Source organism: Cyanistes caeruleus, chromosome 2 (assembly GCF_971803275.1).
Source record: "Cyanistes caeruleus chromosome 2, bCyaCae1.hap1.1, whole genome shotgun sequence".
Lineage (NCBI taxonomy): Eukaryota > Metazoa > Chordata > Aves > Passeriformes > Paridae > Cyanistes > Cyanistes caeruleus.
Genome location: NC_141702.1, coordinates 103,527,458 through 103,541,565, shown reverse-complemented (window position 1 = coordinate 103,541,565; position 14,108 = coordinate 103,527,458). Strand labels below are relative to the sequence as shown.

The 14,108-nt window shown below is 44.8% G+C and overlaps 2 protein-coding genes and 1 long non-coding RNA gene across 6 annotated transcripts in view; 1 reads left to right on the top strand and 2 right to left on the bottom strand.

The window, feature by feature from the left end:
* Nucleotides 1-9,138, bottom strand: part of STUM (stum, mechanosensory transduction mediator homolog) — a 46,777-nt gene extending 37,639 nt beyond the window's left edge. For 3 of the 4 annotated variants that reach the window (XM_086870521.1, XM_086870543.1, XM_086870529.1), the window contains exon 1: nucleotides 8,889-9,138. In XM_086870521.1, the coding sequence (XP_086726647.1) occupies nucleotides 8,889-9,078 (190 nt within the window). In that variant the 5' untranslated portion in view covers nucleotides 9,079-9,138. The remainder of the gene's footprint in view (nucleotides 1-8,888) is intronic. The other variant, XM_086870536.1, reaches the window with a different exon arrangement.
* Nucleotides 326-4,989, bottom strand: LOC111926280 (uncharacterized). Its single transcript, XR_002862824.2, has 3 exons — nucleotides 4,698-4,989; nucleotides 3,637-3,761; nucleotides 326-2,828 (listed from the first exon to the last, which is right to left on the bottom strand). It is a non-coding gene; the product is annotated as an uncharacterized LOC111926280 (long non-coding RNA).
* Nucleotides 8,020-14,108, top strand: part of PARP1 (poly(ADP-ribose) polymerase 1) — an 81,252-nt gene continuing 75,163 nt past the window's right edge. Inside the window, exon 1 of the mRNA XM_086870377.1 lies at nucleotides 8,020-8,092. Within this exon, the coding sequence (XP_086726503.1) occupies nucleotides 8,072-8,092 (21 nt within the window). The 5' untranslated portion in view covers nucleotides 8,020-8,071. The remainder of the gene's footprint in view (nucleotides 8,093-14,108) is intronic.

The window sequence follows — 14,108 nt, the reverse complement described above, 5'->3', positions numbered from 1 at the left end:
AATCAAATTGTCATGGCAACAGAAGAGGTCTTGCAAGTATTTTAAAAATAGCAGATTAACAAAACAAATTTATGAAATCTAAAATCCATTCTTTTATGAATGCTCTTAAACAGATTCAACAAATGGTTTTCTGCCTACAGGAGGCTTTCCTTTAATGCCATGATCTCATTTCACCATAGTGGCATATGTAATAGGTATGCATGCAAATAAATACATACTTGAAACTTAAACCAGTGAAACTGTTTCAGCTGGACAGTGTCATACTAATGTGATCATTTAGCTTATTTCAGGTAAAATATTTTCACAAAAACATCATGATTCATACTTCACAAAATTACTGATGATTTTAATGTAGTGAACTTGTGGCTCATTATAGTCTATTTTTTATTCTACAATAAATCTCAGTTCTTCAAAGGTTTATTAACACTAACACTTAGTAAAAATACACACTTTTGTAAAACAGCATTCTTATTTGGTCCATTTGAATTTTTTTTCCCCAACACAACCACAAGATGAATTTGATCATTTAGCCCTTTCGCCTTCTTTACAAACTTTTTTGTGTTTTAACTAAAACAAAATTATTATCCACAATCTCAATGCATTTTTAAGTTTTGTGTGAATATTCACCAGTGCTTGTGGCCAGCTGAGAATTCAGCCCAGATAAATAACAACCTGGTGAGAGGCTGGATAATGATCTGTCACGTTTAAATTCACGTTCCCAAAGATGACCTTGGTCCCCTGCACAATTCCTTGTATGAGCATTATTTCTGAAGTTGGAAAGGTAGTAAAGGATGAACCCCTGCAGAGAATGTGATTATTATATATATGTTTCCAAGAGCTCCTCTATTGATTGTATTCACCATTTCCTCTAACAAGATTTGACCATGATCCACTCCAGGCATATCCTTTGGGTATGTTTATACTGAGATTTTTAATTTAAGTTAGTATATTGCCCATCAGGTTTCATCAACCACCTAATTTATATTTACTGTATTTCATGATGCTATGCTCAAAGACGTGGATGTCCATGGTTTTGTCGAATATGGAAGCATTGTAAATTAGTTAGTAATGTATCCTCTTTTTTAAATTTAAAAGCTCAGTATAATATTACCATTTCCCAGTGCTGAAAAATCATGACTCAGAATCTCCAAAACTGAGAATTAAAAAAAAAAGGCAATTCATTCTTTCTTCCCACAGCCTCTTTTTTTTTTTTTTTTTTTTACTTTTGAGACAGGATCATTATCTTCAAGTCCTGCTCCACAGCCGTAAGAGTTACATTTTTTTCCTTTCCTGCAAGAAGTAAAGATTCTCCTCTAATCAAGGCCCTCAGGGGGACAAGGTTCTAAAGAAACACCAAATATTTTGTGATTCGGGGTGGCATTGCTAGGCCTTTTGAGGAGCTGTCAAGTAGTTAGAGAAAATTTGCTTGGTCTGTAACTCCTTTGGAATGGAAACACTGAGTTTGAACTGCCTTCATTACAAAGTCTGCATTGCTGAAGAAAGGAGGGTTGAGAGCAGCTTCTAAGTAGTAAGATGGAGAGAGAACAAACTGTGGAAATTAGCATTTTAAATCAAATATTCGCGTTCTGCCCATTTATTTTTAACTTGACTCTACACAGAATGAAACCTAAGTTTATAACATCAAAAATCAACAAGTGAAATATAATTAGATAGAATGGCATGTGATTTTTTTTTTTTTCCAAGTTCTTACAGCATTTTCATTTTGGGTCTCCCTAGATAACATAATGCTCAAAAACCCTAGGAAGGGGAAGAGGGATTAACTTCTTCCTTTAATGAAAAAACTCCTTATCTTCAGCAGAACGAGGAAAAGTCAGGTTTCACATTCCTGCAGTCTCTAAAGCAAGGTCAATGACACAAACTCTTCTTACTGGTGTGAGGCTGGGCCCTAAGCCTGTTAGTGTTTAAAAGCCATTTGAACAATGGCTGTAATAATATGCTTCAATTTAGTCAGCCCTGAACTGGGCAGGCAGATGGACAAGATGATAATTGTAGGTCCCTTCCAAATGAAATCATCTATTCTGTTTTGTCTTTGACCAGCATCTTTGCAGAGGGCTACATCCACGTTTGTGTTCATCCACTGTGGTGCTGCCACTGTGTCACTTTAAAGTTGTAAATTTCTACAGTGAAGGCAAGTCCTAAGACAGGAGAAAGGATGTTATATGTCAGACTCATTTTACCTTATCACAAACCTTAGGACTATTTTAGAATCCCTTTACCTTCCAATCATTTGTTTCTCCACAAAATTCAAAACAGGACACACTAAAATTCACCTTTGTGGCAGACACAAAGAACCTGGCTTCTGCTTCCTGATCCTCTCTTTATGATCCTGAACAGTTCAGAAACTCTCAAAGTTCTTTTCATGGTGGGGAGATTAAATGGCAGTGAGCTGCTGCAGGCAATGGTGTTTTATCAGGCTTTGTAAATCTCTCCAACACCCACTGATTCAGAGCAGGAGAAAATTCACTTGCTTCTTGCTATCCAGACTAGGAAAAATTCACCTATCAAAAGCACTCTTCTCATCCAAGTTACTTTTATCTTCAAATCCTTTCACTCATTTTCTCCCTTGCTGCAAGAAATTTCAGTTCTTTTTCCTTCTCACTGAACCTTTGCAAAGATTATTTTCTCCTGTACTTCGTTGTACTTTTCTCCTTCTGGACTCCTTCTCTGTTCCTCTCCACATCACACTCTTCATCTGGAACAGCATTCTATCCACCTTAAAATTCAGCTGGTTTACTTGGCCATTTAACAGCTCTTCTCTGCTGTCTGCTCCCACCTTCACTTTTAATCTTCAAGTACATCTGTGCAAACTGCATTAAATGACAAACAAGATTACAAGATGCTGAGCAAACCCTGTCTCCTTGTGTGTTCATGAAGTAATGAATACCTCCAGAGAGCTGCTTCAACAACAGCACTGAACAAAAGCCACTGAACAAACACGTCCCTGGCCATTTATTTTGTCTTCTATTTTGGTGAAAACAGAAGGCATGAGGGAGGAGGAGAGACTTGTTTGCGTTTTAGCTGGTCTGGCACGGACAGCAATTCAAAGGCTGCAGCAATGGCTTAGTGCACAGCTTGACAGCAAAATGAACCAAAAAGTCATTTTAAATGCAAGTAGAGCTCAACAGCTGACTTCTACCAACTGTAGCAAGTGAGAAGCAAAAACTAACCAAAGGACAGAAACAGTTCTAAATATTTGGACTGTGGTTTGAAGCTGTGGTCACGAACAAGGCACCGGAGAGCTTCTGCCATGTGTGCCCGTAACTGCAAGGAATGGCATGGGAGGAGGATGAGTATGACAGCACATACACATGTGACCATCATGGCTGGGCAGACAAATTCAAGGAAAGAACCCAGTGTTACACTCAGGAACAGGAAGAAGAGGAATATATGAAGTATTCAGGAGAGTACAGGCAAAGCAGAAAGCACTTTCTGCCTAAAATATAGCAAAGTGTGCCATTCAACACTGGATTAAACTGAGGGGGCTACATCAGGTCCCTCAGCAGATAAAACACCTTTTTTTCTTTTTATTTCTGACCAGATGCACTATGTGGAGTTGTCTCAATCATGGAACTACAAAGTTGAAACACTTCAGCATTTATTCAGATCACTAATTACCTGTGAACCTCTTGTGAGTTTTCCAGGATTGATCATCATTCTAAGTGGTCCAGACACTTCATGGAACAAAAATACTCCAGACTACCCAGTGGTGGTAAGACTGTGGAATGACTGTTCAATACCATCTGCCAGGTAAGTTATGATACAATTAGATTTCTCACTTAAATCTGTGTTATAGAAAGAAAATAAATGAGGAGTTTAATGGCCTTCTACATACTGAAAAGAGTGAAGACCTGCAGGTGCAGAAGCCTCAGATTCAGCTGTTCTTGTGCCCAGCTTTACCTCACTGTGAGGATAATCTATAGCAGATACCACTGGTACCAGTAATGGAGCAATAAAACCAGGACGCACACATTTTATTGCAGGTCTCATTTCCCACTTTGAACAAGCACAAATCACCATAAAGAACTTCTTGACCTTTTCAGTGGAAAATACAACCCCTGTCAGAGTGAAGCCTACTGGCAATAGGTTGGCTTTGTTTAATTATGCTCCCATGAAGAAACAGCTTGTTTCTGCACACTACCAGCATCACAGGCTGAAAGGCAATGTTAGCTAAAAAGCTGCAGCGGTAAAGTTCACAAACACGAATTCACACAAACACTCTAGAAACCCTTTGTTTTCCACAAATGAGCTTATAAATCACACAGATTCGTTGGTTTGCATGCTAAAAAAGAAAAATAATAATAATAAAAAAAAAGATTAAAGGATCACAAATACCAAAGGGAGTTGGAGATTTTAAAGCACATGTGTGAAACCCCAAATTTCTTTTTTTGCACTGTTTGCTCTACCATAGATAAGAAAATGTGTTTTTTCCTTTAAATTCTTTGTTTCAATAATGAAGGCAATGGATGTTTGCTTGAGGCATCTATTTACCATTTCAACCAAAACAATTAAAATAGGTACTGGCAATTTTATGCGGATCTTATCCCTTCGAATTTCTTGAGTGTTGTGTCCTGTACTTCTATTCAGCTCTTTGGAGAGCTCATTCTGCTCAGGAGAGCCTTGCTTTCTAATGAGAAGATTCTTGGCTTCTATAAATCAAATATTAAAGCCACACTCACACAGCTGAAGGTGCAGTGCTTGAACTCTCCCAAGACTGAATAAACAGATGGCAGAAGGCTCGTGATACGGAGCTGACACACCCAGGAACAGGAGCGCTGCACTGTGGAACCGTGGAAGAGAGAAGTTCAGTGGGCTGGGAGCCACCCCTCCTTTCTGTCGCTGCCGTGAGAGGCTGTCACTCCTGAGCTCCTCCACGGGCTCTTCAATGGCACAGGGGGGGCTGCTCTCCTATACCGCACTAACATCATTTTATGCCACGTATTGCAATTACTCCCTGCACAAAAACAGCACGCACGTACAACGCAGGCTGTGGTCCAAAAGTCCACCCCCTTCCCGACAGGAGGGATTAATCTCGGAGAATATCTCAGACTTTCAGATAATTTCACTCACTTCTCACATTTCCCTTAAATCCTCCCCGCCTTCGTTTACCCCCTCCCACACACGTGATGTCGAGAGAAGGCAGAGCAGAGAGGAAGGAGGGCAAGATTCCCATGTATCAGCTCCGGGAGTGACAAGGAGCCGGATCCTCTCCCACGCTGACTGGCACACGGCAGCTCCGGGAGAACACAGTCTGCCAGCCCTAGGGCTCGGCCAGCGCTCCCCCATCTGCGGCGCTGCGGGCTGGGGGCTCCGCTCGCTCCTGCCCAGCCCCACAGCCCCTCCCTCCGCTGGAGCCTCGTCCCCAGCTCCCCTGAGCTCCCCGGGGCTCCCCGGGGCTCCCCTGAGCTCCCCGGGGCTCCCCGGAGCTCCCGGCTCATCCGGCCCTCATCCCCCGGGGATGCCGCACGAAGCCCCGGGCAGAGCAGAGCCCCGGAGCCGCAGCGCTGGCGGCCACGGCGCCTCCTCCCTCCTCTTGCTGCCCGCTCTTTCAGAAACCTGAGCTCGGGACACCTTCATTCCAGCTCAGCCCTGCAGCCCCGAGAGACACGCGTGAGAAACACGGCACTGGACCATGGAAAACTGATCCAGGACATTTCCAAGTGGCCGCGGCTGTCACAGCGAATGGAAGGAAGGGGTCTTTTCAAGGCTGTTCGGCAAAACGGATTAAAGCAGTGGGCTAATCAAGATTTTTTTACACTGCATTTGGTCTGGATTTTAAGTTTTGGCAAGGCGAAAGTTAACATATCCCCTGGTATGAAAAAATTCCTATAAACTACGTCTCTTGTAAAGTGTGGAATGAGTAGTTAAAACCCAGTTTACAATGCGTCTTAAAACCTGCAGTTCTAGGTTATTACATAAAACTCTGAAAATTGACCAACTCAAAATAATAAACTGACTGTAAACAAAAAGAAAGTGTTACCTCTCTTGTCCAAATAGAGTACTACTGCAAAACATAAAAAGCACCAAGGGAAAATAAACCAGATATTTAAAATTCTTATATTTCACCCTTACAGGTGTCTTCCATATCAGAGGAAAGATAATTTAACTGAAAAATAGATGTTTTCAGATGGTGAGAGAATGCCCAAGGATTTGGAAGCCAGCATCAGAGTGTAATTTCTATTTGGATATCACTGCTCTAAGGCACAGGGCACTAATGAAATACACAGTGCACCAGTCTCCAAGCAGGGGAAAACTTGATTTATTCAATGTTGCCCATTTGCTTGCCTGCTCTGGTGGTCTCTGACCCTTCTTTGCAATTGCACTGCCGAGTCTACACAGAAATGACAACTACATGCAAAAGAGATGAAGGATGAATTTAGGGACTGAGAAATAGAGGACTTCCATTAACACCTAAACACAGTCACACTCTCCAACTAAGCAGGCAGAAATATAACAGTGAGCCTGTGAAACAGCATTTTAACATGTTATCAATCTGGACTACAAGAATTGGTGGGAATTTTGCCATTTACTTCGCAGGGAACAGACTCACATCCTTGATGTGAATGCTTCACACCACTGCAAATCTTCTCTATTTTACAAGCGTTGCTCAGCATATTGAGATGGCTGAAGTGCACAAATGACACAAAATCTCTTTTTACCTTGAACATTCCTGCCAGTGGATTCGTAATCCTCCTGTTTCCCCTCGTGTGTGGGCTATGTGATACATGACAGGATATGGCTGAGATTGTAAATAGCTGTATTCTAGTCAGGTGTGTCATCTCAGACTAAGTTTTCTCTCAAAATGCATGTGATATTAGCAGCTTCATTAACAGAATCATTCATTTATATACAAACTAAATGTCATGCTTTGCATACTGAGCTTGGGGTGCATCTCCAAAACACTGCATTTTGCCAGGCTGTGGGGATGCCACAGGGAAGGATTCCTTTACATTTGTAGTTTGTTTGGTTTGCTACTTTTGCAACAGGGTACCAGGACAAGCAGTGGCACAGCCAGCCGGATCGTACCGCTGAAATCAGTGCATCAAAGGGCCAAAAAATTTAAAAGAAGCCCTTCACCTGTTATAAAAAAAGCAAATAGAATTAAAAATAGAATCAAAAACCATTCCATGCTGGTCCAGCCTGTCAGTGGTTGCACAGCAAACACGGCTGCATAGTCTGGATTCAACTCCCGAGCTTTCAACCAGCACGAACTGGGAGCTCTGAACACTGCCAGTGTTCAGGAAGGAAGTGCTGTCTGCTGTCCTTCCTTAGGCACCTTCTGTGCGAGGGAAGGCACAACACTGGCTACCCCCACGGACACACAGCAGCACCCAGAGAAGAACTGCGGGCAGAGAACCACACATCAAGCCAATTTCAACATGAGGATGGCTTATGGGGATCTCTCCTACTGGGATGAAGGGAGAACACTGAGGTGTTTTCTAGTGTGCTCTGTGAAGTGTCAGATAATTTGGATAAGGGCGTGGTAAGAGAAGCTTTATCCTTATATATCTACGGTCAAGATGTGGTGTCTTCAATGCCAACAGAAAACACTCACATTGAAAACTCTGGTTTTGAACGTCTCTCTCCAAAGTGGGAAACAGCCTCAGGAAACCTAAAGCCCCATGACAGAACTCAACTCCAGAGTTTGATTCATCACTCAAGGTTCTTCAGGTGGCTGCACACAAGGGATATGCAAACAACACACCCGAGCACAACAGATTGCATCTGGAAGCACACATTCGCTCCACAGGAAAACTCAGAGGTACCTCAAAAGGTGCAAGTTTTCCTCTGGAATACATCCACAGGTTCAGAGCAAGCATGCTGGAATAGAAATGGCTTCTACGTGTTGCACACACTATCCCACCCACACTTGGGTAGTACTTTAATCAGAACTTTAAGGATTTTGGATTTGTTAAAGAATTAAGCCACCTAAAGCACATGAAGGAATTAAAGGCAGGCAGTAGCTCTTTAAAAGCAGGGCTAGGTGGAGGATACTCCCATATCACAAGGAAGGCTTGTGTGGTGGCCACAGTAGCAGAAACAGCAGCCAGAAATGGACTATGAGAGACTTGAGGTATGCGTTAATGAGTTATGGATTATTTTGTTCGGGTTTGTTTTTTTTTTAATGTGGTTATTTTGCTTTCAGCTAGAACGTTGTATTTAGCTTGGTATTCCAGGGGCTTTTGTAGTGTTCAAACTCTAAGCTCCTCTTGCAGTAAGCAGTTCCTAATTGAAGTGGAGGAAAAGGAAATTCAGAAAGGATGCAGCCACATCACAGGGACCTGAGCACAGTAGAGACTTTATGCTGAGAAACGGTGAATCTCCAGTTTCTCTGGAAAACGGTTCTGACCTTTTCCAGGGGTCTCCTCAGAAAACCCGGGACGATGGGCTCTGGAAGGTCGTCTCTGAAAGCTAGCGAGTGATGCACCGTGACTGAAATACAGTTCGCGAGAGCCCGAACAGCTGAATCCCTTCACACCGCGCGATCCCCGCCCGGCGAGAGCGGAGGGGTGGGAAGGAGCGGGGGATGCTCCGTCCCCGGGGCTGGGGCCGGGCCGTGCCCGGCCGAGCGGGGCAGCCGGGAGTCCCAGCCCCGGTCCCCGCTGCCTTCCCAGGGGAACGCGACCCTCGCTCGCTGCACCCTGCGGATCCCTGGGGACCCCGCAGGGCGCTGCCCCGGCTCCCGACGCCAAACTTTGCGGAGGGGCTCCCGCCCCCCTCCGTTCCTCCATCCCTCCCCGCGGTGCCGTCGGGGAAAGTTGCCTCGGCAGCGATGTCCGGGCGCCCCCGCCGGGGCGAAGCAGCCGCAGCTGGGGAGAGGGACCCCGAGCCCCGCCGCCTTCCCTCGCTCCCTCCCGCAGCATCCTTACCCAGCCCCGGCACGAAGGTGTTGAGGAAGAGGCAGATGACGGCCACGGGGAAGGGCATGTAGGGGATGGCGGCGCGCAGGGGGCCCTTCTTCTCCCGGACCTGCACCACCACCCCGCTGGAAGGGGCCGTGCCGCCCCGGCCGGGCTCCGCGGCCGCCGCGCTCTCGCCGTCTTTGGGCGAGGGCTCCATGGCCGTGTCCCGGCGGGACCGCAGCTCCCGCCGCCGAGCGCGCTCCCGCCGCCAGGCGCGGCCCCGCCCGCCCCGACCCCTCCCCGCCCTCCGCCCGCCCCTCGCGGGGCTGGATCCCGCCTGCATCCCGGCTGGTTCCCGAGCCCCTCGGGGCGCTGCCCCAGCCGCCGGAGCCGGGAGCCCCTCGCCTCGTCCCGCCTGGGCAGGCAGACAGGGCAAGGCGCTGTCCCGCTGCAACGGGGGAAAGAACTCCAGAAGGGGGAGCGCAGAAGCGGTGGGAGATCGTGCCCTGTGCATGCAGAAGGTGTAAGAAAAGGTGTAGCTTAGACCCACACTCGTTTATTGTCCGAAAAGCCCCGCGGTAAGGAGGAAGAGGGAGGGGACCACAAGAATTGGAAGGCAAAGAAAAGTATGTCCCTGGAGAGCAGCTTGGTGTGAAAATGTGTCTTCGTTCCTCGGCGCCGAGAGGCCAAACCTGGCTTTGTTGGGGTGCACAGAATTCAGTGGGTGAAATGGGAACAAAACTTGAGCGTGTCCAGGTGAAAAAAAAACTCCCAGTAATCGTCCCTGCAGATGGGATTCGGCAGAGAAAACGGGGAAAATATTAAAGGCATTAATCCTGATATGAAATGTACGTGTGACACGTATACAGAACCCTGCCATGAGAGAGAGGATAGTCTGTGTCTTACTGTGCATTTTGAAGCTGCGGTTTTGCCAAAAAATGCCTGCTAGGAATCTAGATTACAAGAGAAACCTTGAACTACTTTATGCCACTTGAACACCGCCTGACAAACGCTGTTATTCAACAGTTTAATTGATTGGAATACAAATTAGCACAACGAAAAGGTTGGGTAAAATAAACGAGGGAAATGCAGACTCTTCTTCCTAGGTTACATTATTTTATTTTTCTAATAACTGGGCTTGAAACCACAAAAACTTAGACAACCCATGTAAATTCTCTCATCTTTAACAGCAGGTTTTCTTTGCTTTTCTTCTTATTCCTTTATGTTCTTTGCTTGTCTTTTCTCTTGTCTTCTGAATGCACTTCATACAAAAAATCTTCTGACTGTTTTTGCTTAAGCAGGTACGACTATTTTTGTTTAAACACAAAGTTTAGATATGTTTCTGAAATATATGAACTAATCTGGCTTTTTGAAGAGGGTTTTTTGGTTTGGTTTTGGTTTTTTGGGGGGATTTTGCTTTGGATTTTTATTTTGGTTGGTTTTTTTTAAATGGTGACATTTTTTTCCATCAAAATAGTTCATGATAGCCTAGACCCTGTATTGCCTGGGCACAAAGCTATTGGAGAGCTGCACTTTCTCGTGGAAATATCTGATGTAACTGATATGGACTCTAGATTTCTCTGCTGGCTGATCAAACCACAGTCAGATGAGAAATCCTTATGGTATGAATATGGATTAATTAGACCCTGCACAAAGCAGAATCCAAGTTGGAACACAATCAATGACTTGCAGTGACATAATTCTCTACAGGTTCAGGAAATAGTGTGTGGGTGAGCCCACACTACCTACAGTAAAAGCAAGCAAAAGGCCATTGTGAGAGTAGCCCAAACAGAAAATCAAAGACAGAGATTAATTAAAACAATATTTTGCCAGGAATACATAATAACAATTTGTCTTTTATGGAACATGTCCTTGGAATATCTCAAAGCCTGTGACAAATGAGAGCTAGTTCATTTACTCCTCCAAGATTAGCAGTATGTAAGGCTTCCTCTACCCACTATTAGAATGCCACCCCTCCTAGACTGAACCACATCATTAATTTCGCGCTGCCGGTGCTCGTGGAAATTCTGGGGCGCCTCAGGCAGAAGTTATGACTGCCTCCCGAGGAGATTAAGGATACCACCGTGTAACAAGTTGTGACATTCCCAAGCTTTTCTAAACAAGCAAGTTGGTGGCAACGTCACTGTGCTGAGGCTGCCGCTCGCTCCCCGAGTGGTGCGTGACAGCCACGCAAAGCATCTCGTGCTGAGCATCCTCCTGCTGCAGGCTTCACTCTGGCTCAGGAGACAGGAGGCTGTGCTGGAGAGCTTCAACCAGGAAAGGCAGGCATCCATGGAAAGGTATGCTGGCACCTACGCAAGGAAATGCAGCCCAGGGCTGAATTATATTTTTTTTTAATGAAATCAAGGTTATCGTTTATAAAAAGCAGTGATATTTGTGTGTACTAAGAATACTCAGATTTGCTCAGATTTGATCTTTTAAAATGTTCATTTCATTTCTCAGTGTGAAAACAGCTCACAGAACTGCTATGTATATATGTATATAAAGTTATTTTTCTGCAGTTGAGACAAAAAATGGTTTTAAAAAAAAAAAACAACAAACAAACCCAACCTGAATTGAAAGTGGTGTTTCAGACCATGGAACTCCCCTGGCACACCAGTATAGCACCAGTATTTTGACACACCCGGCTGGGAACACATCCTAGCCCAGACTTCTCTCTGGAAAAGTGCTCCAGGATGCACTGTAAGGCTGAAGACAAATAATCCTGCTGTGTCAAGGGCAGGCACCAGGGAAGCTGAGATCGCTGCATCTCCTGGGTGTCTGGTGAAAGAGTAGGTGGTGCTGGCTGAGGTAGCAACAAGGACATCCTGCAGATGGCTGGGCCTTCCACACTCTTGTAGCCCTTAAAACCAGAGGAGTCTGGCCTCTGACATCCTCCAGTCTTGCAAAGAGTAGAGTGTAATCGTTGTGTAGCTGTCTGCTCCTTGATAAGCAGGCGTGGCCAGAGAACCTGTGTGTGAAATAGCCTTATCTCAGTGCTGGCCAGGCTTGAGCTGGACTTTCTGGCTGATAGTGGTAGCCTTATTGCCAGGTGAGGTGCTTTGCATGGGGGTGCTGCTGTGGGAAGTAGATGCTGGGGCTTTCATCACTGTCCCGAGAATTTCATATCCATCAGGCCTGAGGGACCCCAGCGTGTGGCTCACGGCCACCAAAAACCCAGTCAGAGGAGAATAATATCCTAGCTGAGAGCAGGAGAAGGGATTTGTTATGGTCACTGGCTGACTTTCAAGGAGCTGTCATAGGAGATTTCATGATGGGAACTTTTCCCTTTGTTTTCCACAGTCTAAATAAGCTGTATCTCAAACATCTTCCAGGTATGGGCACTTTGAGCTGTTCACTAAGTGATGAGGGAAGTGTTGTCAGGCCAAAGGGAACTTAACATCAAATAGTTGTATTAATTTACCCTGCAGCTGTAGAATGACCTTTCCTTTTTTCCTTGCTTGCTCTAGTATTCATGATGCTCTTGTGGTGAACAAGTTATTCAATGGAGAACTGGAGATCCTGCAAAAGGAAAGGATGGAGCTTCTCTGTTAGAGTGCTCTGAGGACTGGGCACACCACAGGCTGCCTCTGACTTTGGAAAGGGAGAAAAAAACTCCTGCAAACTGAATGAATACCAATGATATATCTACAACAACCAGGGGTTCATCTATTTTAAATACACCCCACTCCAGAGCTTGGGCTCTTTCCAAAGCAGCCTTGAGTATCTTGCAAGTGTGTTAAGAGATACGAAAATAGATGCAAACACAAATCATTAGAAGTGTTATTAACAAAGACAGCAGGGAGCCAAGCAGAACTGCTGCTCACTAACAATCCCTGAGGGACAGGAGGAGCCCTGCAGTCTGCACTCCAGAACACCAGAGTAAATCCAGCCTGGCTCCACACACTGTGACTGGAAAGTTAGGCTCAAGGAGTACAGAGCTCTGCTAGCAGAAATGATCAATTAATTTTGTTCATGTGCAGTAGGTTAGAGTTATGTCTGCCACTAGAAAATCTGTCTTACCAGCTGAAATTGGGGCTGGCACAGCCCTGTGTGCTCACAGAGACAAATGTTCCTCTGTGCAGAGGAATGACTTATTTAAGTGCCACTTGTGGCCCGTGTCAGAATGCAGTCTTGCGACTGTCGTGATACTGAGACCTCATAAATTGCTTTTGTCTGACAAATGTCAGACAGTCATATGAGGCCGGGTTTGTGACTCAGTGAGCTTTTCCTGGTGCAAATGACAGCTACACTCATTGCTGACATAGTACATGGGTATATCCTGCACACACAAGACTTCCTACTAGCTTTTTTTTAAAAAAAAAGGGATTATTTGTGTCCAATCTGGTGGAAATCCTGCATTGATTACACTGGGAACAATAGTAGCTTCGTATTTATTAATTGTTCTTCTGTTCCATGAGTGTCAAAACAACAGGAAATGTTAGTTTCCACAAATTTCTATTAGCTTAAGTCTTAAGACTTTTAATATTGGCATTTACAGCTATGTCCTGCTATGTCTTGAAAACATGTGATGATACCAAGGTCACCAAGAAATGCTTAGGACACCAGAACAAATCTGTTCCCCTGGCTCCTGTCTTCCTTCCCAGGCTTCAGTTAAAGCATCATCCCTTCATCCTTACAGCCTGTGCAAAATTAATTGCAGTAATTTCTAGGAAACATGAGGATCTCGTCACAAGAGCCTTCATGTTTTAATGCACGTAGCTGGTTTTCTCTCTTCTCAGCTCAGTGTTCATGCAGTTGTTCTTCCTCCAAACAGCTTTGGACTGCTGCATGTTGCCCCATGTGTCTGTGCAAGGCTCTGTAACACCCCCTAAATTCACCCAGTGTGAGCTGTGTTGCTCAGAGAGGGAAAATCCACAGTAAGGAAATTCTCTCAGCAGAGAAACTGGGAAAATAGTCAAGAAAATCTGTACTTATCATAACAATGACCAGGTAGCTGAGGAAAGAGGACAGGCACTAGAGAAACATTCTGGACAGGCCCAAGACAATTCTGCAAGCACAAACATTCCCTTACCTGGTTCTGAGTCATTCATGCTTGCCCTGAAAGTAGAGCAGATACCCCAGTCCCTAGATTGTCTTCCTGCATTCAGAGTTTTCCAAGAAATGTGAGATATGAATGAAAATCTGGAGCTCAATCTATTGATTATTGCATCACAGCTTTGGATTTGGGTCTGTCTGCAGTTCAGTTGTGGGTTGCTGTTTAAAATTAATGTGACTTAAGCTTAA